Source organism: Pelophylax lessonae (assembly GCF_965119305.1).
Source record: "Pelophylax lessonae genome assembly, chromosome: 11".
Taxonomy (NCBI): domain Eukaryota; kingdom Metazoa; phylum Chordata; class Amphibia; order Anura; family Ranidae; genus Pelophylax; species Pelophylax lessonae.
This window is the reverse complement of record NC_138778.1, coordinates 183,957,780-183,985,389: the sequence shown is the minus strand read 5'-3', so window position 1 is coordinate 183,985,389 and position 27,610 is coordinate 183,957,780. Positions and strand designations below refer to the sequence as shown.

Here is a 27,610-nt window from a genome sequence, read left to right as displayed (position 1 = left end):
AATAAATAACATAACATTTTATATAGTTTTTTTTTTTTTTTACAGCACAGAAATGATTTAACATAAATCAGCCAAATTCTCTAAACCTATAAAAAAATGTCCACTTATTCTCCATCTGCCAAGGTATCTTCATAGAAGCTGAGATTTGCTAGCATCTCCTCATCATCTTCGTCTCCCAAATCCTCTGGTGCCCAGGTAAAATCATTGACCTGTTAGGGAAATACAGCAGTTTATAATTTAAATCTGACACAAATGTACAATGTAGGAGTTTTACATCATGTTTTACTTTAACAGTGTTTTTGTTTTTCCTTTTGTGAAAAAACATAGCGAATCAATACTAAAACTAAAGTATAACATAGTCCACAAATGCTCACTCACCCACTGTATTTGAATTTCCCAACAACCCCCCCCCCCCCCCCAAAAAAAAGAAGAAGAGATTGCGTATAGATATATCTTTGCATTTAGAACAAAAAAAGTTCAAGTTAAAAGTAAAAGATAAACATCATGTGACAATCCCCTCTGAAAAACATATATCATCAAATATATAAATGAATAAATGAAATATAATTGAACCTCATATGTGAAAGTTAATAAATTATATATACAGCTGCAAGAAAAAGTATGTGAACCCTTTGGAATGACATGGATTTCTGCACAAATTGGTCATAAAATGTGATCTAATCATCATCTAAGTCACAACAATAGACAATCACAGTCTACTTAAACTAATAACACACAAAGAATGAAATGTTGCCATGTTTTTACTGAACACACCATGTAAACATTCACAGTACAGGTGGAAAAAGTATGTGAACCCTTGGATTTAATAACTGGTTGAACCTCCTTTGGCAGCAATAACTTCAACCAAATGTTTCCTGTAGTTGCAGATCAGACATGCACAACGGTCAGGAGTAATTCTTGACCATTCCTCTTTACAGAACTGTTTCAGTTCAGCAATATTCTTGGGATATCTGGTGTGAATCGCTTTCTTGAGGTCATGCCACAGCATCTCAATCGGGTTGAGGTCAGGACTCTGACTGGGCCACTTCAGAAGGCGTATTTTCTTGTGTTTAAGCCATTCTGTTGTTGATTTACTTCTATGCTTTGGGTCATTGTCCTGTTGCAACACCCATCTTCTTTTGAGCTTCAGCTGGTAGACCGATGGCCTTAAGTTCTCCTGCAAAATGTTTTGATAAACTTGGAAATTCATTTTTCCTTTGATGATAGCAATCTGTCCAGGCCTTGACGCAGCAAAGCAACCCCAAACCATGATGCCCCCACCACAATACTTCACAGTTGGGATGAGGTTTTGATGTTGGTGTGCTGTGCCTCTTTTTTTCCCACACATAGTGTTGTGTGTTTCTTCCAAACAACTCAACTTTGGTTTCATCTGTCCACAGAATATTTTGCCAGTACTGCTGTGGAACATCCAGGTGCTCTTGTGCAAACTGTAAACGTGCAGCAATGTTTTGTTTGGACAGCAGTGGCTTCCTCTGTGGTATCCTCCCATGAAATCCATTCTTGTTTAGTGTTTTACGTATTGTAGATTCGCTAACAGGGATGTTAGCATTTGCCAGTGACTTTTGTAAGTCTTTAGCTGACACTCTGGGATTCTTCTTCACTTCATTGAGCAGTCTGTGCTGTGCTCTTGCAGTCATCTTTACAGGACGGCCACTCCTAGGGAGAGTAGCAGCAGTGCTGAACTTTCTCCATTTATAGACAATTTGTCTTACCGTGGACTGATGAACAGCAAGGCTTTCGGAGATACTTTTATAACCCTTTCCAGCTTTATGCAAATCAACAATTCTTAATCATAGGTCTTCTGAGAGCTCTTTTGTGCGAGGCATCATTCACATCAGGCAATGCTTCTTGTGAAAAGCAAACCCAGAACTGGTGTGTGTTTTATTATAGGGCAGGGCAGCTGTAACCAACACCTCCAATCTCATCTCATTGAATGGACTCCAGTTGGCTGACATCTCACTCCAATTGGCTCTTAGAGATGTCATTAGTCTAGGGGTTCACATACTTTTTCCATCTGCACTGTGAATGTTTACATGGTGTGTTCAATAAAAACATGGCAACATTTCATTCTTTGTGTGTTATTTGTTTAAGCAGACTGTGATTGTCTATTGTTGTGACTTAGATGATGATCAGATCACATTTTATGACCAATTTGTGCAGAAAGCCATATCATTCCAAAGGGTTCACATACTTTTTCTTGCAGCTGTATATGTAAAAAGCGTTTAAATATAATATATATGAAAAACACAATGGTGCGAATAAAAAATATTATATTTTAAAATATTGTCCATGCTTCCAAGATGCAGAAATAATTCCATTCAGCAGTGCTCATATATTATATAGAACCTTAGCAATCCGTGAACTGTGATTTCTAAAATGGTTATCCAAGGTGTCAACTCCACTCTTGTGACCCCCCTCAAAGTGAGTTCTCACTTTAAGGAGTATGACCTCGCAGCTAAGCTTGGTCAATAGAAAGCATCAACAGATCCCTGCAGATGAAGGGTGGATGGTCTCCTCCGGTGTGCTGGCTCTTAGCCTAATTAGATGGGCTCAACGGATATGTCAGGTGCATGAAGCGCACCAGACTATCTAAGGGGGATGTGTTAGATCGATACAGTGACAGAGAAACCCGATGGTTTGCTCACTGTTTGTATTTGGCAATCCTCTCACTGCCGAACAGCCTGTTTCACCGACGTGGACTTGGCCCCTCCCCTACGTGTGATGACACAGTGACTACGTGTCTTCCTCAGGGGGATGTGATTGGTCGGTAAATTGGCCGGCTTTTAAATAGATGGATAAGCGCGCCATAACTGAGGTGATTAGCGGGCGCCTACAATTTGTTTAATGTTGCCTGGGGAATCTGATGTTTGTGTATATATCTATAAGCACAGCCACGTCGGTAATATATGCAAACCAGTAAGGAACCTGAGCTACTCGTCTTACAACATGATAGATTAACAGAGAGATACATATTAACAAAAAGATAACAAAAAGATAAAAGGCTTATTCTTTAACTATATTGCTGAACTTACATGGAATAGCAAAAACTAAATGGAATGAAGTTCAGATATTTATACAAAATATATATTAAAATGTAATGTAACAAAAAAACGTTATAAAACCTATGTAAAAATATCAGTACCATAAGATGAATGGAGTGCCCTCCATTTATATGATAATTTGATAATTAAATATTATACCTAGAATACGGTGCCAGTAATATAAAAATGTGTATATTTAATAGATTCTATCTATATCCCTATGGATTATCAAAGGGTTAAAACCTGAATAAATTACTAAACATGACAGAGACAAAGAAACACCTTATTAAATATACTCACGTTACTATAAAACCTAATATAAAAGTGTGGGCCTATTTAGAACAAAAAAGTTAGTTTTTGGCAATTTCCATCTGCAATGCCTACCTAGCAAAGGCTTAAAGGAAATTATATATATATATATATATATATATATATATATATATATATATACACACACACACACACACACACACACACCACTGATTTTAGACCCAACATAAAATCAACCACCAAAATTTGTATTGATAAAGTTGCACGCTTATTGCATTTCTGTCTGTTGTACCTGAATGAGCCCCTTCAACTCTTCTTCTGTAAGGCAATCTACAGCATCATCTTCATCAGGAACATACTCCACAGCAACTTTCCCATTCTCTACAAGTCAAGTACAAAGATTTGCGTTGATACAAATTTCTGTTCTAGATTAAGGGGGCAAAACTGACCAACAAGTCTAAAAAGAGTTGAGTTCAAGGTGTGACTGTGTAGGATTTAGAATCTGGCCAAAAAGTAACTATGTTGTTACAATAATACAGATGACAGTGGGCACACATTCGTATATATTGTAAGAATTTAAATTCCTACCTGCTTCTACTCTAGATGCTAACATTGTTCAATAAATAGGAGAATGTGGGCATTAGCCAATGGTCTGCATCATGCTGTTGCAGAGCTTACTGATCAGTACTGTCCATCCATAACCTTAGTCTTAGATTTCTGAGTGAACTTATCCTTCATAAATAAAGGTTATCAGCGGTGCAGTCAGTGCAAAGGTGAAGGGATCTTTCACACGGGAAGAATAAGAAATACAATTAACCAGTCTTACCAAAAACTAACAATAAAATCTTCTTAAAAGCATTAGAAAGAGCTTTTTGAAAAGCAAATTTCTGAACTTTTCCATTCTTAGAAAGTAATTCGACTGGGTCTAAAAAATAACACAAAAAGGGAAAAAAAAAATGTTTATTTCATCAAATGTACTATACTAGCTAGGTGTCAAAAACTAACATTACCTGAAGTGCAACTCTTACTATAACATGGCAAAGGTTCACATTTTTGTGGATTAAGTGATTAGCGAACTTCAAATCTCTTTACAGGAAGCCTAATAACTATATAGCAATACCCAATTCAAGTAATTTAAATTGGACCTAAACTCTAATTTTATTTTAAGTTTGATCGACCAGCTGTGTGCCAGGAAGGCAGGCTAGGAGCATAATCACCCTGCAAAAGTAGGTCACCACTTCTGGATCATGTGACCTGCAACACCTCTGCATTGGGGGTGCAGACACTGTTGCTTAGGGTCACAAAACAAATCCAGAGAACCACAAAGTCTGATATTTATATTTTACACTTTTTTTATTGGTCCCCATTGTAACTGACTAATCTATTAACTTGTCAATATACACAACATAAATTGTGCATGCAGTCAAAGAACTGCCTATTTTTCACAAAAAAACATCAATGATCACTGGCAAGAGATTTTTCAGTATAATATAAAGAGGCCTATTAATATTTTCACAAAACTTTCACCTAGGATTCACACTTTTTTTTCCAATTGAACCAAGTTAAGAAAAATGCATGGGAAAAAAAAAAAAAAAACAGTGTATGTGGTGTGCCCACAGTTAACAGTTAGGCTTAAGATACGTGGAAAATAATAATAAATAAATTAGGACCTGTGTTGCCACATGGTGACCCCCTCACCGGCATGCCAATAGTGAGCACTTCTGCTCATAAAGCCAATGTTTTTTCTTTTTCATAATATGTTTTATTACAACATAGCATTCATAAAATGTATTTTTTAAAATAGCATGATAAACTAATTATTATTATTTTTATATTACAAAGAAAGCTACGTGCTTGAATTTGATTCATTTTCAGACCTTCAAGAACTATTCAAGAAATAGACCCATCATTCTCCTCTTTGCTTCATGACTTATAGAGCCACTGACCTGAAACAAGTAGGTAGATCAGGAGTTCTGACCTCAGCAGCTGCATACTTGTTTTGGATCAGCGACTTACTATGATGGAGAGAGGAGGAGGGTAGCTCTTTCAAGCAATGACAGCTGCCACACTTTCATTGGTTCAGAGATTTTTTTCTTAAGTTATGTTAGACAGAACAGAAATAGAAAAGAATAGAATAAAACGTATTAAGCCAGGTTTACTGTATTTGAAAACATTGCGATCTGTGTGTGATTCGTTTATCGAATATCAGCTGTCCAGGAAATGGGAGTTGAGAACTACTAAGATAGAATAGAAGTCTAAAGATTGGTGCTCTATCTCCATTCACAGAGAAGTACCGTTCTGCTTCTCAAAAGCTTCCTCAGCCACACCGACTCCCCTGCTGCGAATTTTATTGTCGTGAATGATCACCTCGACTACACACAGGTATCTTAACTTTGCCTGTTCCTTGGGACTCCCTTCCTCATCTGCATCATCATCCAGGCCAGAGATATTCTGAAGCTGAGAGAAAAAACAAGGACTGAATTTGTCACATGATTGTGTTAAAAACTTAGATCAGATATTGAGGCTCTGTTTACACATAGAAATTTTGAATCCTGGGTAAAATAGCTGTGATTCCAAAATGCGCTGTTAAATGTCAAATCGCACCTCCGCATGTTCAGGTGCCATTCATTTCTTTATTTAAAGATGTGACACAGATACAATACAAAGACAACTTTGCATAGCATATAAACGGTAATAAGCACAATCAATACTCTGCGTTCCATTGCAATATACTAAGGCAAATACAAAATGCAATAAGAAAATTGGAACAATCTCATGTAAGTGAAGGGAACCCAACAATCAGGTTGTGCAGAAGGAAAACTTGTTTGAGGGGTGATATCCTCCAATTTCCAGGAGGATCTTCTATGTCACTAATGAAAGTCTAACACAGGGTAAATATATGGGTCTGTGCACATCACTTTATAGTTTAAAAAAAGAAGTGGAGCAGAAACAGATAGGAGGCAAAGGCGAGGAGGGGTGGCGGGTATGTGAGGGAAGTACTAAAGTACTAGGGTAAGGAAAAATGGGGGAGGGGGACAGGGAGCCAAGATCAACAGCACCATACAAGCAATAGAAACCCCCAGCGATGTATCCTAATCATGTGTATTTGAGAAACTCGTCCGAGAAGCAGAAAAGGTCCCAATCTGGACTTTTGTTTCTCTGACGTATCCCATAAAGCAGGGGTCAGATCTTCCATTTGCTCAATGTCCTTCACTCTTCTGAGCCATTGGCACAGACTGTTGTTTTCATAGGGGTGGGATACTGGCCCGTGCAGCATTAAAGAGCTGTTCGAGGAGAGATTTAAGAGAACATTTCCTTGATAAAGGCTTACCCAGTCTCACTGACCCATCTTTTCTTTCGCAAGCCCCAGAGATTTCTGAGGGTCTCTCGGTTTTTAAGATCCTCCGGTGGGATAACTACGGAGAACTTGCTCTCTGGATGGGCTCCTCTCACATTAGAAAGCTGGAGGGTTTATCAACTATCGCACTTTCTTGGCTCGTTGCCCAAACCAGCCCTTTTTGCCCGAAAGCTCCACTCTTTTGAGGAACTTTGCTTGGGTGAGGGATCGATCAAGAGGTCCTTATCAACCTCTTAAATATCTCTGCTGGATATCCATGCCATGGAGGACCCTCATTCTTGGAAAAATGGGAGAGAGATTTGCAAGTCACCTTCACCGAACCCCAAAATAACACATTTTTTTTCGCGCTGAAATCCTCTCTATGTAGTAAATATCAGGAGACCACATATAAAATAGTGACGCGTTGGCTAAACTATTTCCTCAACAAACTGATCACTGCTGGCGCTGTGGCCTACACTTGGGCACCCTCTTACATATTTTCTGGGAATGCCCTTAGCTCAACCTTTTGGCAACTGGTGCTCAAGCTCATGCAGAAATTCGCAGATGTCCCCTTACAAGATAACCCAGCCGCAGTCCTAGGTGTCATTCATTTTAATGGCACCTAAAAATGTGCTGCCATTCTGCTGTGATTGTCACACGATGGGGACATGAATCGATCCCGCCTGCGATTCAAAGTGCTTATGTGGTTCTATAGGCTGAAGGTTTTTTTTGCCTTCATGCATTCTTTGCATGAAGGTTAAAAGAAAAAAACTTTAGTGTGCAGCTCCACCCTCAGCCTTTCCATTATTTATCGGAGCCCCATCTCGATCCAGTGATGAGCACAAAAGCATCGGCTCTCCCCCTTCCCATTGGCTGAGACGCAGCAGCAAGATCCATTGTGCTGTCAATCACAGTCAGTGAGAAGGGAACTGGGGGCGGGGCCCAGCCACGCTCTGAGTGTCTTGTAAGCACACAGAGGTGACTCGGGAGCAAACACGCACGAGTGCCCCCAGAGCAAGCATCTAGCTATGGGGGCACTTAGCAAGGGGGAGGGCCAGAAACGCTGGTGAGGGACCACAGCAGAGGTGGATCTGGGCTGCTCTGTGCAAAACCTTTACACAGAGCAGGTAATTATTGCATGTTTGTTATCTAGAAAAAAAATAAAAACTGAACCATTAGTAACACACTTTAATACATTTTTTGTCAAGCTATTTCATTCTTGTAGCATTAAAAAATTTATTTGCTTTTGGAAGCATTTATAGGTCAAAATGTTAAAAGTACTAAAATATATGTACAGTGCATCCGGAAAGTATTCACAGTGCTTCACTTTTTCCACATTTTGTTATCTTACAGCCTTATTCCAAAATGGATTAAATTCATTATTTTCCTCATAATTCTACAAATAATATCCCATAATGACAACGTGAAAGAAGTTTGTTTGAAATCTTTGCAAATTTATTAAAAATAAAAAAAACGAAAAAAAATCCCATGTACATAAGTATTCACAGTCTTTGATCAATACTTTGTTGAAGCACCTTTGGCACGAATTACAGCCTCAAGTCTTTTTGAGTATGATGCTAGAAGCTTGGCACACCTATTTTTGGACAGTTTATCCCATTCTTCTTTGCAGGACCTCTCGAGCTCCATCAGGTTGGATGGGGAGCATTGATGCACAGCCATTTTCAGATCTCTCCAGAGATGCTTAATTGGGTTTTGGTCTGGGCTCTGGATGGGCCACTCAAGGACATTCATAGAGTTGTCACGTAGCCACTCCTTTGTTATCTTGGCTGTGTACTTAGGGTCATTGTCCTGTTGGAAGATGAACCTTCGCCCCAGTCCAAGGTTCAGAGCGCTCTGTAGCAGATTTTCATCAAGGATGTCTCTGTACTTTGCTGCATTTATCATTCCCTCGATCTTGACTAGTCTCCTAGTTCCGGTCGCTGAAAATCACCCCAAAGCATGATGCTGCTACCACCATGCTTTACTGTAGGGGTAGTATTGGCCAGGTGATGAGGGGTACCTAGTTTTCTCCAGACATGAGGTTTGCCATTCAGGCCAAAGGGTTCAGTCTTTGTTTCATCAGACCAGAGAATTTTGTTTCTCATGGCGTGAGAGTCCTTCAGGTGCCTTTTGGCAAACTCCAGACAGGCTGTCCTGTGCGGTTTACTGAGGAGTGGCTTCCGTCTGGCCACTCTACCATACAGGCCTGATTGGTGGGGTGCTGCAGAGATGGTGGTTCATCTGGAAGGTTCTGCTCTCTCCACAGAGAAATGCTGGATCTCTGTCAAAGTGACCATCCTGTTATTGGTAACCTCCCTGACTAAAGCACGTCTCTTCCGATCGCTTAGTTTGGCCAGGCAGCCCGCTCTAGAAAGAGTTCTAGTGGTTCCAAACCTCCATTTACGGATGATGAAGGCCACTGTGTTCATTGGGACCTTCAATGCTGCAGAAATGTTTCTGTACCCTTCCCCCAAATCTGGACCTCTGAGACAGGATAGTATGGAGACACAAACAATTCCTTGGGCTCCATGGTTTGGTTTGTGCTCTGACATGCACGGTTAACTGTGGGACCTTATATAGACAGGTGTGTGCTTTTTTAAATGTCCAATCAACTGAGTTCACAACAAGTGGACTCCAATCAAGGCTTAGAAACGTCTCAAGGATGATCAGTGGAAACAGGATGCACCTGAGCTCAATTTTGAGAGTTATGGCAAAGGCTGTGAATACTTACGTACATGTGATTTTTTTTTTCTTTTTATTAAATTTGCAAAGATTTCAAATAAAGTTTTTTTTTACGTTGTCATTATGGGGTATGGCTTGTAGAATTTTGAGGAAAATAATGAATTTAATTCATTTTGGAATAAGGCTGTAACATGACAAAATATGGGAAAAGTGAAACGACGTGAATACTTTCCGGATGCACTGTATATTTATAAAAACAACAGTAAAGAAAAATGCCAGTAACTCACTGCAATCACTCTTTGGCTCCAACCATTGAACCCCAAGTAATAGTTAGCCAGCTCTTGGCATTTGTAGCCATAAAGCTCCAGTGATTTGAACTGCAGACTTCGCTTTTTATTGCACATCTGCACCTGTAAAATAGAAGAAAACATACTCATGTGTTTGCTATGGAAACAGGGAGGTCAGCAGACCATAGCAATATGCAAAAACCTGTAAACTTTTGTGACCCAAGGTCATAAATATCTACTGTACATATCCAAAATACATTTAGCAGTGTTCACTTGCATTGGTAAACTTGAGACTTGCCTACATAAATCAATTTATATTGTTTTTATAGACATAAGATTTTTATATGGTGCAATGAATTAGCCCCGGTTAACATTAGTGCGAACACGGAGATCGCATGTAATTCGGAGCGCACTGCTCCTAAATAACATGCGATCTCATGTGCGGTGCAAATTTCAGCCATACACTTTGTATGGCTGAATTCGCACCGCATCCGCACTAAACTCGCACATGAGGCTTTTTTTTATCCGCAGCAGAATTGGATCGCATAGTGGTTCACACTAGTGCGATCCGATTCTGTGCGAACTTGCAGATCGCACTGCGATATGCGATCGCAACTGGGGGTGTCATTAACTTTTAATTGACACCCCCTGCGTATCGCATATGGAAGTTGTGAACTGCCAGAGGTGCAGATGCGATGCGGGATCACGCTGCATATTCGCAGCGTTCCCGCATCGCACTAATGTGAACCGGCACTTAAAGTGGAACTATAGTCAAAACTTTATTTTTCATTTTGGATAGAGCAAGGGAGGGTTATAACCCCTGGCAGATTGTTTTTGGCATCCATGTCCCATGAGATTTCCATTTCACTTCCTGTCCCATAGCCAAACAGGAAGGGGGAGGAAATCCCTGCAAATTAAGAGAATTCCTTGGGGACCCCCAGGTCGCCAAACTAGTGTCCCCATTGGAAGATTTCCTCTCTCTTACTTTTCTGGGGACAACCCAAAATTTTGGATTTTATTTTACTTTCACCCTTAATGATAATGGTAAACAGGACAAAATAGAGAGGGTGAATCTCCTTAACGGGGACACAGTGATAAAAGCTTACAGGGGTTTCTCTCCACTCTATCCAAAGCTAAAAAAAGTTTTGCCTTTAGTTACACTTTAAGTTGACCAATATCTAAAGGGCCGTTGATATCAGAACTCCAGTCAAAAAGAAGTATAAAATGTATAGCCCATGTATAGCCGTCAATGAATAGAGAAAATGGGATTTTTGTCTTACCATAAAATCCATTTCTCTGATGTTCATTGACGGACACAGCTCCTGATCTTCTTAACCATTGGGTCATACTGCCCCCTACAGGGGTAGGACACTAGGCAGGAAAAAGCTTGAATATGCCTATGGGCAGTCCCAGGGGGGTATACACCCACTCTCCGCTATAGGCACTAAGTTTTGTTACAAGCAGTGTCAGAAGAAATCAAACTCCACAGGGGGGGTGGGCGCTGTGTCCGTCAATGAACATTAGAGAAATAGATTTCATGGTAAGACAAAAATCCCATTTACGCTATCGTTCATTGACGGACACAGCTCCTGATCTTAACCATCGGGACGCCCAAAGCAGTGTTAAACATTAAGGGTGGAAACAGCAGAAAAAAATTCCACAAGGCTAAACCATAGCCAACCAGGTAACATGGAGCTCAACCAAGAACAACTGGACCTCAACTGAAAAAAAAAAAAAAAACAATACACCCTCAAAGAGGACCAGGTCCTCTAAACAGCAGCCTGCAAAACCTTGTGGCCAAAAGAAACATCCGCAGATGCCAACACATCCACTATATAAAATTTTGTAAAGGTGTGCACTAACGACCAGGTGGCCGCTTTGCAAACCTGCATCACTGACGCCGGAAGACAGAAGGCCCAGGAGGCACAAAGCGCCCTAATAGAGTGTGCCATAACAGGGAAAGGAGGAACCTTACCCTTAATTGAATAGGCTTGAAGCACAGTCTCTCTGATCCATCTGTAAATGGTCGCAGCAGAAACGGACAACCCCTTTCGAGGTCAATCCATGAGCACAAATAGGGAGTCTGACTTCCTAAGAGACTCCGTAGCTGCCAGGTACACCAGGCAATTGCCCGAACCACATCCAAGAAATGCAAGGAAATTTCCTTAGGATGTTTCGGCCTGGGACACAGGGAAGGCAACAATGTCTTCATTCAAATGAAAATCAGAGACAACCTTTGGAAGGAACGACGGATAAGGGAGAAGAACCACCTTATTTATCTCTGTGAACCACCAAGTAAGAAAAACGACAAGACAACGCCGCCAGCTCCGACACCCTGCACGCAGAAGTGATTGCCACCAAAAGGCCACCTTCTAGGATAACGTAAGAAGGTGAACCTCCCTATGATTTTCAAAAGGAGGTTTCTAAAGGACTGAAAGCCCCAAATTTAGGTCCCAAGGAGGCAATGTTGACTGCACCGGAGGAGCCAAGTGTCTAACTCCCTGGATAAAAAAAAGTACACACCAAGGAAAGTGTGGCCAATGGTCGTTGAAAGAAGACCGCCAAGGCCAAGACCTGGCACTTGATAGTACTCAGGGCCAGGCACTGTTCAACCCCCCCGTTGGAGGAAGGTCAAGATCCAAGCCACGGAAAAGGAGCAAGGATAAACCCCAAGAGACTCACCCAACGCAATGTACGACTTCCATGTACAATGGTAGACCTTCCTAGAAGTAGATTTTCTAGCTTTTAACAGCGTAAGAATTACTGAATCAGAAAAAAAAAACCTATCCTTCAGCACCTGGCTTTCAACGGCCAAGCCGTTAAAGCCAGCAACTGTAAAGTAGGATGGAAGATTGGCCCTTGGGACAGCAGATCTTCCCTGAGAGGAAGTCTCCAAGGAACATCGGCGACAAGCCATACCAGATCGGCGTACCAAGGCCAGCGAGGCCAGTCTGGAGCCACTAAGATGACCGGAATCCCTTCTGCCTCAATCCTGCCCGGATGTCTTGGCAGAAGCTTGAGAGGGGGAAAGGCATAAATCCGATGATACTGACCCCCCGGGGCCACCAGCGCATCTGTGGCGTCTGCCAGAGGGTCCCGAGACTGTGCCACAGACCTCGTAACCTTCCTGTTGAGACAAGAGGCTAACAGGTTTGCCTCGGGAGTATGGCACGGGAGGCACGACTGATGAAACACCTTCGGATGAAGTAACCATTTGCCCTGGTCCAACGCCTGTCGATTGAGGTAATCCGCCTGCCAATTTCCACCCCTGGAATGTGTACAGCAGAGATGGCTGGAACAAAACGTTCTGCCCCCCCCCTTAGAATGCCGGCTACTTCCTGAGCCACGAGGTCACTTCTTGTGCCTCCTTAGTGATTGACATAGGCCACAGCCGTGGCATTGTCCAATTGAATTCGCACCGGACACCCCTGAAGACGATCCGTCCAATGATCCAGACAAAGTCTGATCGCCAGGGCTGTAGTACATTGATTGGCAGTCTGGGCTTACACTGCTGTGCATTTTGCACTCGTGCCATTCATTCCTTATAGGACCCCAGCACACCCTGCAATGGGCATGTATTGGAGCTCACTGCAACGCAGAGTAACGCACCATGCACTGCAGTACACTATTACAAAAAATAAGACATGTGCACCTGTCTCGATGCCTTAGACATCTGTTTCAAATGACCTGGACTGCCTTAGTGCAACACACTTCAACTTGAGATGTCAATGCGGTACTGCAGATGTGTGAACCCAGCTTTAGAAACCATGAACACTAGGAGCAGAAAAAGCAGCACAAAAAATGCTCATAACGGCTCATATTGCACGAGTTTATGTGCATTTGCTTTTACAAGCATTTTTCCTCCAAAAACATTCCCCTCTACCCATTTGTCAATGCAAACTTGAAAACTCAAAACGCACCTTAATCCTGCATTTAGGAGCCTTAAGAATTTTTTCTGTCAGAAAAGCTCCTTTCAAAAACGCAATCCAGAAGGAGTTTTTTTCTTCTGCCTCCAAACATTTACCTGAACCACTTGTGGACCACAATATGTATATATATATATATATACACATTAAAAAAATGGGGTATATATTGTGTTTTTTTTTTAATTAAAGTGTATTTTTTCCCAAAAAGTGCGTTTGAAAAACCGCTGCGCCAATACCGTGTGACAAAAAAACGATCGCCATTTTAATCCCCAGGGTCTCTGCTGAAAAAAAAAATATATATATATTGGTTGGGGGGTTATAAGTAATTTTCTAGCAAAAAAATACTTTTTTAATATATGCCAGAAAATTAGGGCTCAATAGATTTTTTTGAGACAGTTTTCTTCTAGTGGTGTTCACCACTGGGTTTTTATTTTCTACTAAATACATGAAAAATGGAAAAAAAAAAAAACGTAATTTCTGTTCAAATTTTGCAAATAAGTAATTTTTTCATGTCACCATGGCGACTTGAAAATGCAGGCTGGCGCCTGGGCTGTTGTCACCCCCAGTGGCAACTATGGTGGGGGGAGGGGGGAAGGGGGAACAGCCACGTGGCCAACAAGTGTCACGCGTGTTTTCTGATGCCAGGGGTGGGGCAGTGCTGTGAGGGCAGGTTAAAGGAGAGGGGCAGGGCGGGACTGCGAAGGGTGGGTTAGGGCACATATGAGGCTATAGGGTAGTAGGAGGGGCAGAGGAGGAGCTCAGATGACAGGGGCAGAGCTCCTGGCAGGAAGTGTGCCCTTTGAGGCTCTCTCCTCCCTCTTGCTGGGTGCAGGTGGGCTCCAGTTCTCCCCCTGGACAGGCTTTAACTGCAGCTTCGTGTCAGGTGTGGACAGCCCAAGAGCCCGCTACCCCTGGACAGCGGGTGTGGCCACCTATTAGTGCCTATCAATGCTGCCCCATGAGTGCAGCCCCATCAGTGCAGCCTTATTATTGCCCATCAGTGCCACTTCATCAGTGCAGCCTCATGAATGCACATTAGTGAAGAAAAATTACTTATTTGCAAAATTTTATAACAGAAATTAAGTTTTTTTTTTCCTTTTTTCATGTATTTAGTAGAAAATAAAAACCCAGTGGTGAATACCACTAGAAGAAAACTATCTGTCTCAAAAAAATGTTATATGAGTTCATTGTTGCATTTCTGCACAATCATTCAAAGTGCAACAACACTGAAAGGAAAAAATTGGCCTTGGCAGGAAGGGGGTGAAAGTAACCAGCAGGCAAACAGGCAAAAGGTTAAAAAAAAAAAAAAAAAAAACACCTTGCTCCTAACTTAGCTGGCTCTTATATTCAGAGCAAATTTGTCAAGCCCTGGACTAAAAGTACTAATGTGCATGGACACATAAGAGGAGATTGAGCTGCAACTAAAATGCAAAACTCCTGTAAAAAGAGCATTTCTTTTAAACCCAGGACCATTAAAGTGATATTAAAGGCTTGGTTTAAAAGAAAAAAAAATGTCATACTTACCTGCACCATGCAGTGGTTTTGCATACAGCAGCCCCGATCCTCCTCTTCTCAGGTCCCCCGCTGGCCCTCCTTCCAGCCAAGTGCCCTCAGAGCAAGCAGCTTCCTGTGGGGGCACCCAAGCAGGCTCGCTCCTGAGCCTCTGCTCTAGATGTCCATTCACACACAGAGCCACGACTATGCTTCACCTCCCACCCTCATTGGCTCACTGGCTGTGCTTGACAGCAGTAGGAGCCAATAGCTCCCGTTGCTGCCTCAGCTACTGAGGAGGGAGAGTCCCCAGAGAGCAGAGGCTCTCGTAAAAACATCTCTGGATCGAAATGGAGTACAGGTGCATTAGGAGGGCTGCTGCACAGAGAACGTTTTTAACCTTCATGCATTTTGGTAAAAAACCTTGAGCCTTTACAACCACTTTAATGATGCATTAATTTGTAACTTTTATACCTGCCTAAAAGGTCAGCTTTATTATGAGACTAACTATATATATATATATATATATATATATATATATATATATATATATATATATACACACACACACACACACACAGATATGAATGTATGACCCACCTAAGGTCGAACTATAAGTAGACTTAGCCACACACACATGCATTGCCAAACCTGTACATTTGACACTGTTGCCAAACTTTCACACCAAAAAGAAAAATCTTCTCAAAGACTACACATTCAAACACTTAGGCCCCTTTCACACTGTCCGGCCGTCGAACGGACTCCGTTTATCTCAGCGGGGGATTGATCCGCCGATCCTCCGCCAAGCAGGAGGATGACAGCTGTGTCTCCGCACTATGTGACACAGCTGTCAGTTCCCTATGCATCTCTATGCGGGAATCGGATGGGAAGGGACCGACGGTCCGTTCCCATCCGATCCGCTGGACGGATGGAAAATAGGGTTTCCACCTGTCCAGATCTGACGGATCGGATGTCAGCGGACATGTCTCCGCTGACATCCGATGCCCCATAGGGATGCATGAGGGGACCGTTCAGATCTGCCAAAAAAATGGACAGGCAGATCAGAACGGTCCGCCTGTGTGAAAGGGGCCTTATTCATCTTGCAACCAGATTGTTAATTTGATGATCAGGTGATCAGAAGGGTCTCAACAACTGGCAAATCTAAATCAATTTAGCATGGCATATAATCAGATTGGGTACAAACACAATTAAAAATCAGACAAAAAAATGAAATTCACATACGCATAGCACATAATTTTCTCAGTAGGGGACTACCATGATCTTCAATAAATTTATCAAATATTTACCTTTAGAGGAGTGTCCTGAAACAAAGACTTCCTGTCACACGCTACTTGAGCTTTCTTGGCACTCTGTGATGAGAAATATCGAACAACTGCATAATAACCAGGGTCAGCAACACCAGCGTTTGGGAAAAGCTTCAGAGAGTACAGAGGTCCAAACTGAGAAAACACCTTTGTCAAGGAGCACTGCAGATGGATAGATAGATGAGAACACATCACAGCCATAACAGGAATTTATAGGATAAAAAAATACAAAAACAGTATTTCATGCATACTTGACAACCGTAAAAGATGCCCTTTAAATGACTTCCCTTTCCTCCTCAAGATCTTATACTCCCCTGTCTAAGGCCTGGAGACCTATGCTGTCTTGTTTACCAGAACTGTTGTGGAGATTCTCCTGGTCTGTCCCAACGTTTTCTGTGTACGACTACCAATCCCACACATTGCTATGGAAAGACCGTTTATCTAGGGGTTGCATATTAGTCAGCCTCAATGAATGAGAATTAGTCCACACATATGTAGAACATTTTGAAACAGCAGGAGAGTTTCTAGCAGCAGCTCTGGTGTTCCCTTTGGGCCAAAGTTAACTGACAAGGATCATGGACAAGGGGGAGGCTGGGGAGGGGTTAAAGGTAATTTAAGACACTTGCACAAACGTATGGTTATGCCATGAAACCTGTTTGATTGGCTATTAGTCAAGGCTCCCAATGATTGATGCCGACTACTGTGGATTGATTCCAATGCTAGGTACTTCCTTGGGATACTTTAGTAAACTGGATTGGACAACATTGTTCGTCTTGGCAACAGCCTGATTTGTAAGGTAGAGACTATGGTCTTTATTCCAAAATATAACCATCTATATAGATTTCTTTGCAGACTCTGATTTGTTTTTTAGTTTACACAGACTTCTAGGCCAAATGTGGACAAAGAGTAAACATTAACTGGTTTTTATTATACCAAAATGTACATTGTTGCATACACAGACTGCACAAAAATAATGGGCTAGGCATAGAAAACATTGTACAAGAATCATATTGTTACATAGTACTGTAGTTCGATTTTGAAAGTAGTAGAGATGTGAGAACCAGCAGATGCAAGTACAATAGGTACAGATAAGTAAATCCCTAAGCTTGGAGCATACAATTTGGGAATAATTGGACAGAGGAAAAGGAAACAAGTTTTCCCCCAGCACATTTTTGGGTGCATGAATGAAACCCCACAGTGCAAAAGCACCATACGATTTCATTGCAGCTGTGAGATTGAGAAGGTGCAGGGACCTTTTTCCTGGGCTTCATGCGGGTACAGCAGCCCATTCAAATGAAAAGGATGCTGTGCATGCGCAAACGTTACACACAGGAAGTAGCTAGATGTGAAAACAGATGCGTTTTTTTTTTCTCAGAATAATACTCACCTAGGTGAATGCATCATCGGTCCCGATGCTGCCTCTGTCCCCCGCTGGCTCTAAGACTGAGAACTGATCGATCAAACAAAGTAGATCGCTTGGTTCTTAGGGCTTCCTAAGCAGAGAGCTGGTGACTGTCGTTTGCTGCTGTCTGCTCTGCCACCCCTGCTCACTGGTGTGCTCAGGTTTGGAGGGGGCGGGAACGGCAGGCTCAGGCTCTCAGCGACTCACTGAACGACCGAGCCGCGTGCCTGTCCAGGCATGTGGACAGACTCCAACCCCATTGTCGCGACCTTTCCCCAGCCAGGGCTGGCTTTGTGACTTTAGCCCCAATCACTGCTGAAAACGGGTCACAGGAATGCAGAACAAACTGTGACCCACAAGAGAAGTACAGCCAGATGAGCTTTGGATGTGCTTCTCCCTTAACCCAGCCTCAAAGTGCCAGCCACATGCTGCATGGAGGTATCCAATGAGTCCTGGGAGTGATATTTAGTATGGAAACTGGAAGAGGAAAAAGGAAGCTTGATTTTCCATTGCTTGAAATGTGTAAAATAAACTCCAAATTCAGGATTATTGGGGATGCTGAAAAAAGAAAGGAGGGAGGAAAGAAAAGAGAGAAAGAAAAAAAGGAGGGAGGGTTGAAAAAGGAGAGAAGAGAAGGGACATATGGCCAGGGGTCGGGGTGAGGGTAAAGAGGGGGACCGTGGAAGCCATCCACAGGAGTCTGTAGGCAGATGACAGAACAGGGAGACCATCCCTTCGGTTAAAGCTGCAGGAGACGTGGTGCATTGAGAAAGGGGAGTTTTCAAGCCAAGGTTACCAGATTGAGAAAAATGTATTGTGGCTATCCTCCAAGATGGCACTCAGATTTTCATTGACAAGTGTCCCATTCAATTTGTGATTTAACCTCCTCAAAGTTAGGGGACAGAGAATTTCATGTGTGAGCAAATGTTCATTAGGTTGCTGTAAATGTCTAATAAGGTATGTAGACTAGAGCGTCCGGCAACATCCAGGATTGGGTTATGAAGAAGAGCCTCCCATGGGTCTTTGCAAAGATTCACCTATAGGACTGGGTTAATCATCAAGTAGACTCTAATCCAGTGTTTCTCAACCTTTTTTCCGTTAGGCATCCTTTAAAATTATGGACAATCTCGAGGACCCCCATTCTAAAATGTAAAATACTATTCGAATAGGTTTTACATAATACAGCAACATTCACACATGTAGAACACCCAACGTTAGAGGTGATTTTTTCTTCCAAAGTAAATACACGATCTCCTACTCAAAGCAGACAGAAGAAAACTTCCTTTTGGATCTCACATTTGGACAATGATAACGATTTCTTAGGGTGCTAGAGATCCCAAGTGCTGAAAAACTCCCAGAGCTATTATTACATCCTGCCTAGTTGCTAGGATGTTGCCAAGAGCCTCCCAACTCTAAAGCCTCGTACACACGATCAGATTATCGAACGATCTTTCGTTTGTTTTTTGTTGCATGCTAACCTCATATGGAAAGTGAAGAGGTTATTTTCATACAAAAATTCCCATACAACAGAATTCAACTTCAGAAGTCATGTGTTGAATTGTTTTGTATGTGTTCTTTCGTTTCTGAGCATGCCTAGTCTTGCTCTTAAGAAAACTATACTAATTAAAACGAAAATCGGACGTTGTGTTGACATACGATAAAAATGTTATAGCCTGCACATCCAGTTTTTGTCGTCGGAAAATTCAGAATCTGCTGTCCAAAGCACTGTACTAACAATCCGAAAATCGTCAGACGAAATTTTACTTCCGATTTTCATATCGCGTGTACGGGCCTTAACTGTTCACCTCCAACATCAGAGGAGTGAGCTCTATCTCTGACTCAAATCTCCTCAGCATTTCAGAGATTGCTCCTGTGATGATGATGTAGCCGCTGGGAGATTCTTAGCAACATCCAAGCAACAAGGCAGGACAGGAGGAGGATATCTCTGGGAGTTTTCCCAGTCAGGCTTCAGGAGGTAGATAAAAGGCCTGTACCTGAAGCATAGGCATTATTCACATTTGGTCAAAGCTGCAGTTAGACTTTGATCTACAGGTGCCCCTTAACCCTTTCCCTGCCAGGTCCATACGTCATATGGATCTGACAGCGGAGGGTTTCACACACACAATCTGCTGACTGCAGCCACTGGGACTATATGTAAAACTGACAGGCAGACTCCTGCCAGCCAGGTGAAAGAATTTGGGTGGCTGTGCTGCCGCCGGATTGCTTACACACACACACACTCACTCCTAGTATCAGCACGTACAGTGGGTACGGAAAGTATTCAGACCCCCTTAAATTTTTCACTCTTTGTTATATTGCAGCCATTTGCTAAAATCATTTAGGTTCATTCTTCTTCCTCATGAATGTACACATAGCACCCCATACTGACAGAAAAACACAGAATTGTTGACATTGTTACAGATTTATTAAAAAAGAAAAACTGAAATATCACATGGTCCTAAGTATTCAGACCCTTTGCTGTGACACTCATATATTTAACTCAGGTGCTTTCCATTTCTTCTGATCATCCTTGAGATGGTTCTACACCTTCATTTGAGTCCAGCTGTGTTTGATTATACTGATTGGACTTGATTAGGAAAGCCACACACCCGTCTATATAAGACCTTCCAGATCACAATGCATGTCAGAGCAAATGAGAATCATGAGGTCAAAGGAACTGCCTGAAGAGCTCAGAGACAGAATTGTGGCAAGGCACCGATCTGGCCAAGGTTACAAAAAGATTTCTGCTGCACTTAAGGTTCCTAAGAGCACAGTGGCCTCCATAATCCTCAAATGGAAGACGTTTGGGACGACCAGAACCCTTCCTAGAGCTGGCCGTCCGGCCAAACTGAGCTATCGGGGGAGAAGAGCCTTGGTGAGAGAGGTAAAGAAGAACCCAAAGATCACTGTGGCTGAGCTCCAGAGATGCAGTCAGGAGATGGGAGAAAGTTGTAGAAAGTCAACCATCACTGCAGCCCTCCACTAGTCGGGGCTTTATGGCAGAGTGGCCCGACGGAAGCCTCTCCTCAGTGTAAGACACATGAAAGCCCGCATGGAGTTTGCTAAAAAACACCTGAAGGACTCCAAGATGGTGAGAAATAAGATTCTCTGGTCTGATGAGACCAAAATAGAACTTTTTGGCCTTAATTCTAAGCGGTATGTGTGGAGAAAACCAGGCACTGCTCATCACCTGTCCAATACAGTCTCAACAGTGGTGGCAGGCATGGTGGTGGCAGCATCATGCTGTGGGGGTGTTTTTCAGCTGCAGGGACAGGACGACTGGTTGCAATCGAGGGAAAGATGAATGCGGCCAAGTACAGGGATATCCTGGACAAAAACCTTCTCCAGAGTGCTCTGGACCTCAGACTGGGCCGAAGGTTTACCTTCCAACAAGACAATGACCCTAAGCACACAGCTAAAATAACGAAGGAGTGGCTTCACAACAACTCCGTGACTGTTCTTGAATGGCCCAGCCAGAGCCCTGACTTAAACCCAATTGAGCATCTCTGGAGAGACCTAAAAATGGCTGTCCACCAACGTTTACCATCCAACCTGACAGAACTGGAGAGGATCTGCAAGGAGGAATGGCAGAGGATCCCCAAATCCAGGTGTGAAAGACTTGTTGCATCTTTCCCCAAAAGACTCCTGGCTGTATTAGATCAAAAGGGGGCTTCTACTAAATACTGAGCAAAGGGTCTGAATACTTAGGACCATGTGATATTTCAGTTTTTCTTTTTTAATAAATCTGCAACAATGTCAACAATTCTGTGTTTTTCTGTCAGTATGGGGTGCTATGTGTACATTCATGAGGAAGAAGAATGAACTTAAATGATTTTAGCAAATGGCTGCAATATAACAAAGAGTGAAAAATTTAAGGGGGTCCGTACCCACTGTATGTATTCCAGACTTCGCTTGCCCATTCTTGGGCCCGGGACCGACACAGCGGTTGCTGGTGGTAAGGGAGACACACATATATGCTCTCCTACCCTTCTTGCTGTGACCCAGAAACCGATGTCTATGACGTCACGTCCGGGTCAGCCTTTCACTAGCTTAGCCGGGAAGCAATGTTCTGCAACGCGCTCTGCATTGCATCAGTGAAGCACAGGTGAGACATGCAGGGTGTTTTAGGGTCAACGTTTGATCATTTTCCCATGGCCCGCTGGGGGGGGGGGGGGGGGGGGACGTCAATGCAGAGTGACCAGCGTGCCCCCAATCAATGCAGAGTGCCACAGCGTGCCCCCAATCAATGCAGAGTGCCACAGCGTGCCCCCAATCAATGCAGAGTGCCAGAGCATGCCCCCAATCAATGCAGAGTGCCAGAGCGTGCCCCCAATCAAAGCAGAGTGCCAGAGCATGCCCCCAATCAATGCAGAGTGCCACAACGTGCCCCCAATCAATGCAGAGTGCCACAGAGTGCCCCCAATCAATGCAGAGTGCCACAGTGTGCCCCCATCAATGCAGAGAGACCAGCGTGCCCCCAATCAATGCACAGTGACCAGCGTGCCCCCAATCAATGCACAGTGACCAGCGTGCCCCCAATCAATGCACAGTGACCAGCGTGCCCCCAATCAATGCACAGTGACCAGCGTGCCCCCAATCAATGCACAGTGACCAGTGCACTTACCTGATTTGCAGCGGCGGCTTCTCCTCAGTCTCCCCGCGTCTCCCCGCGTCTCCTCGAGTCCTCCCTCCTCCTCCTTGGCCAATGGCATGGGTTCGCCTTTCGGCCAATCGGGAAATGGGTCTCGGACCCGCTTCCTGATTGGCCAGGAGGAGGATCCGTGTGACAATAGTGAATATTCATTCGCTATTGTCACACAAATGGGTGGGCTCAGGGCGCACTGACTGCGCCCCGGGTCCACATTTTTCTGAATTTTTTTTTTCTAAAATGGAAATAATGTAATGTTCTTTGGGCGGACCGGTACCGGTCCGCGGCCTGGGGATCACTGACATAGGGGACTTTTTGCCCTATGATGAAAAAAAAAAAAAAGGTTTTTGCAAAAAAACTAAAGTTACACCCAAGCACATAAAATTCCGAGTCCCCTAACCACACATGTACACACATGTGAACAAAAACGCATGCGTCAGGGGCGCCTTAGTGTGAAAGCGTTGATTGCGATACGGTACATATTACCGCGCACACTGGAATAAGAGCAATAATTCTAGCACCAGACCTCCTCCGTAACACTAAACTGATGACCTATAGGAGGGCTTTGGAAGCGTTGCCTTTAGAAAACATAGGGTACTGAAGTTTGAAGCAATTTCAAGAGTGCACACAAATGTAAGGTTTGACATGCTAGGTATCTATTTACTTGGTGCAACCTCATCTTTTATATTTTACCAAAAAAGGGGGTCATTTATCGCGTTTGTTTTTTTCTACAATTGACTTTTTTTTTTTTACCTTTGCAGTAATATCGTGTGACATAAAAATTGGAACTACCACCATTTTCTTTTCTAGGGTGTGCATACAGAAAATATATCGCGTTTGGAGGGTTTTGTGTAATCCTTAGGCCTAAAATTATTTTTTTAAACATGTGTGCAAAAAACACAAAAATGGCTCTGACAGGGAAAGGGTTAAAGGGCTGGCATTAATTTGTAATGGCACCTCAAACGTGGTGTGGTTTTGCCGTGCGGTAAACGGAATTGAGTGAATTTTGACGCCCAAAAAAGGGACAGGAGCATCTTTTGGGCGACAAGCTACACGAGAAAAAAAAAATCTTATTGCGTTTGAGGTGTTAGTAAAAATGAATAGCACACAAACTCGCATGGCGCGATTTGCCACAATTTCAGTGAGATTTGGAAATATTGCGGCGATTCTGCTCAAAATCCCAGATCACCAGATGTGGCCCAAGAATTTACTGATTTTTATCCTACAGGATTTCATTGACAAAACAATCCTGAGGAAAATGTTTCTAAAAACCTTGCGAAAACGCACATAAAAATATTCTTCACTGCCAGTATCGCAAAACATGCATATATTCGCACGTAAATGACTGCATTCTAATGTAAAATGTTTTTGTTTTACTGCTCTGTATCCACTTGACCTCCGGAAGATGCACCCCCGTGTACCCCCTCTTCTTGATCAGGCCATTGTTTTGCAATACGGCACTGAGTTACTTTAACTGACCTGATGAATGGCTCCCGCTGTGTCCAATCACAGTGGGGAGAGGTTTGCCAAAGGCGCATGTGCGCGCCCCAAACCCAGAAGTGCAGGATCACGTACAGGTATATGATCCTGCACAGAGGAGCAGTATATGTACAGTATACGGTTGGCAAGTGGGTATATTCACCACTCCATTACTCATCTCTACACAACTGTGTGTACGGTTCCATTGACAGCAATGGATCTATATCCAGATCCACACCTCCCATCTATTTGAGATGGGAACGAGGGATACCTATTAGCAAAAGTATGGAGGCACAGGACGCATCCCCTGCAAGGAGAAATATACAAAAACAGATTAAACCCACAAGTACTTTTTTTTTTTTTTTTACCGCTACTGTTCTTTTACTGACTTTTGAAATTTGCAAATGAAGCAATTTAGAAATTGGATGAAAGGTTTGGCACTGGGAAACACTGAAAGATAAAAATGGTGCATACAATTATATAGACCAGACCAAAATGAGGGACAAGTGGAGGAAAGAGGGACTTGGTTCCAAATCAGGGACAGTTGGCAGCTATGCAGATTGGTAAAAAAAAAAAAAAAATGTGGCGTTTTTTTTTTACTCCCAAGGCCTTACATTATGGCCCAGTGACGGCGAACCTTGGCACCCCAGATGTTTTGGAACTACATTTCCCATGATGTTCAACTACACTTCAGAGTTAATGAGCATCATGGGAAATGTAGTTCCAAAACATCTGGGGTGCCAAGGTTTGCCGTCACTCCACTAGGCCAATGCTATTGCGGATCCAGGAATGCCTGTAAATCGCATGCACTCCCTGACTCGCAGATAAAGGGCTCGTCTTTAGCAACACACGTGGGAGGGCCATTAACCACTTACCGACTGCCCGCTGCAGTTGTACGTCGGTACTTTGAGCAGATAGCTGCCATAACCCCGATATTTTTTAAAACGGCGGGCGAACGGCTTTCAGGTAAGGGTGGTCCCAGCGGCGGATTTGCCACAGGATCACCCTTACGGTGCGGCGGAAGAGGTGCCCCCCTCCCGCTGCATCCCGGTAGTTTTCCCCGCTTATCGGACCCGCCGGCAGCGGGGAAAACGATCCGGTCCTCTCTCCACACAGGCAGGATGTCGAGTGAGGGCAAGATGGCCCTCACTCGACTCTATGGTCTTGGAGGACCGGAGCTACGTCAAACATCGATGCCTAGCATATGGCTTAAAGAGACAATTTTTTTTAAACCCTTTTTTTTTTTTTTTTTAGTGTCCCTGTGGTGAGATCTGAGGACTTTTTGGCCCCAGATCTCACAATAAAGAGGACCTGTCATGGCTATTTCTATTACAAGGAATGTTTATATTCCTTGTAATAGGAATAAAAATGATCAAATTTTTATTTATTTTTTTTAAACTGTAAAAATATAAAATAATAAATAAAATAGGGGAAAAAAAATGAAAGCGCCGTCCCCGTTAGCTCGCACACAGAAGCGAACGCATACGCAAGTCCCGCCCACATATGTAAACGGTGTTCAAACCACACATGTGAGGTATCGCCGGGATCGTTAGAGTGAGAGCAATAATTCCAGCCCTGGACCTCCTCTGTAACTCTAAACTGGTAACCTGTAGATATTTTTAAAGTGTCGCCTATGGGATTTTCAAGTACCAAAGTTTGTCGCCATTCCGCGAGCATGCGCAATTTTGAAGCATGACATGTTAGGTATCTATTTACTCGGCGTAACATTATCTTTCACATTATGGAAAGAAATTGGGCTAACTTCACTGTTTTCTTATTTTTTAATTTAAAAAAAAGTTAATTTTTTTCCAAAAGAATTGCGTTTGGAAGACTGCTGCGCAAATACGGTTTGATAAAAAAATATTGCAACAATTTTATTCTATAGGGTCTCTGAAAAAAAAAAAAAAAATCTAATGTTTGGGGGTTCCAAGTAGTTTTCTAGCAAAAAAAAAAAAAAAATCAGATTTTAGCTTGTAAACACCAAGTGTCAAAAATAGGCCTGGTGGTTAAGTGGTTAATTGCGAACGGCACCCCCATGCATCGGAAAACATGATTCGAGTTAATGAAACCTCATGGTGCCAAATTCCGTGGGGCCCCTTCTAAGGCCCCTTTCACACTTGTGCAGCCTAATGCCTCGTTTCCACTGAGTGGTACGGTTCGGTTCGGTATGGTTCAGTTCAGTACGGTTCGGTTCAGTACGGTATGGTACGGTTCAGTACGGTACGGTTCAGTTCAGTGCGGCACGATTCAGTATGGTATGGTACAATTCAGTACGGTACGGTTCAGTGCGGTACGGTTCAGTTCAGTACGGTACAATTCAGTATGGTACGGTTCGGTACAGTACGATTCAATTCAGTACGGTACGGTTCAGTTCAGTACGATTCAGTACGGTGCGGTTTGGTACGATTCAGTGCGGTACGGTTCAGTGCGGTACGGTACAATTCAGTATGGTACGGTTCGGTACGGTTCAGTTCAGTACGGTTCAGTACGGTACAATTCAGTATGGTGCGGTTCAGTTCAGTACGGTTCGGTTCAGTTCAGTACGGTACAATTCAGTACGGTGCGGTTCAGTTCAGTACGATTCAGTACGGTGCGGTTTGGTACGGTACGATTCAGTACGGTACGGTTCAGTTCAGTACGGTACGGTTCAGTTCAGTACGGTTCAGTTCAGTACGGTACGGTTCAGTACGGTACGATTCAGTACGGTTCGGAACGGTACACCTTGCGTTTCCACTGCCAATAGTACCCTTTCATGATAGGCGTGGTGTAGCAGGAAAGCTGTGATAGACGATTCTCTGTCAACCAATCAAAGTTCTGCAGAGTGTAGCTCCACCCTGTTGGTACGGTACTAATGTGCTTGGTACCCCAACGAAAGGCTCCCATAAAAGTGGTACGGTTCGGAATTAGGGTACCATTCATAATGGAAACGGCATAAATAGCGTACCGTACCGTACCAGAAAGCTCAGTGGAAACGAGCCATAAAACTCACACCATTTTGCCGCGATTGTGACTGGACTTGAGGCAATGCCGGTGTAGTCTTGAGGGCTATGGACCTCAAAACGCGTCAGTCACACCAAAGTGGTGCAGGGAAACTCTGAAGTCGCACAGATATGAACAGTACTCATAGGAAATCATGAAATAGGACTTGTCATGCGGCTCTGCAGTCCCAAGTCGCAGGAGAAGGTCGCACAAGGGTGAAAGGGGCCTTAGGAAAGGCTCTGGGACTTGTACCCGGTACAGCGGACTGTGGGGAGGAGCACGGCACTGTGCGGGTGACACAAACACTGAACCATGCCCACCATAGTATGGGGGGGGCTGCTCACCACAGATAACAATGGCCTGGCAGTGTGCAGTTTCTGCTATGAGGACACAGGTGTAGGGTGTGTATGACTGGGAGGCTCTCTATGTATACAAGGTAGAGCTCCTTCACATGAACGCGCATACACACTCAGCGCGCGCTTCCTTCCTCCCCCGGGAACGCGCATACACACTCAGCGCGCGCTTTCTTCCTCCCTGCGGGAACGCGCATACATAGCTACAATCTAGCCGGAGTCGGCTACGTGACCGAAAGCCGCCAAAACCCCCCCCCCGCCGTGACTCACATAGATCTCCCCCTCGGAGAGCCGGGCTGTAATGTTCCACACAAACACCACTTTATTACTCTCTGCGGGGACGGTGAAGCTCAAAACTTCCGGATCCAT

The 27,610-nt window shown here is 43.3% G+C and overlaps 1 protein-coding gene across 3 annotated transcripts; it reads right to left on the bottom strand.

The window, feature by feature from the left end:
* On the bottom strand, positions 1 to 27,610 carry RDM1 (RAD52 motif containing 1; the record flags this gene model as incomplete). Of its 3 annotated transcripts, XM_082271581.1 has the most annotated exons (7): positions 1 to 209; positions 3,625 to 3,713; positions 4,159 to 4,257; positions 5,627 to 5,789; positions 9,639 to 9,761; positions 16,363 to 16,542; positions 27,512 to 27,610. In XM_082271581.1, 7 exons carry the CDS (start codon positions 27,608 to 27,610, stop codon positions 105 to 107), a joined length of 858 nt encoding a protein of 285 aa, XP_082127707.1. In that variant the 3' UTR covers positions 1 to 104. The 3 variants fall into 3 exon arrangements, with proteins under 3 accessions (XP_082127707.1, XP_082127708.1, XP_082127709.1); XM_082271582.1 differs by lacking the exon at positions 4,159 to 4,257; XM_082271583.1 differs by lacking the exon at positions 16,363 to 16,542.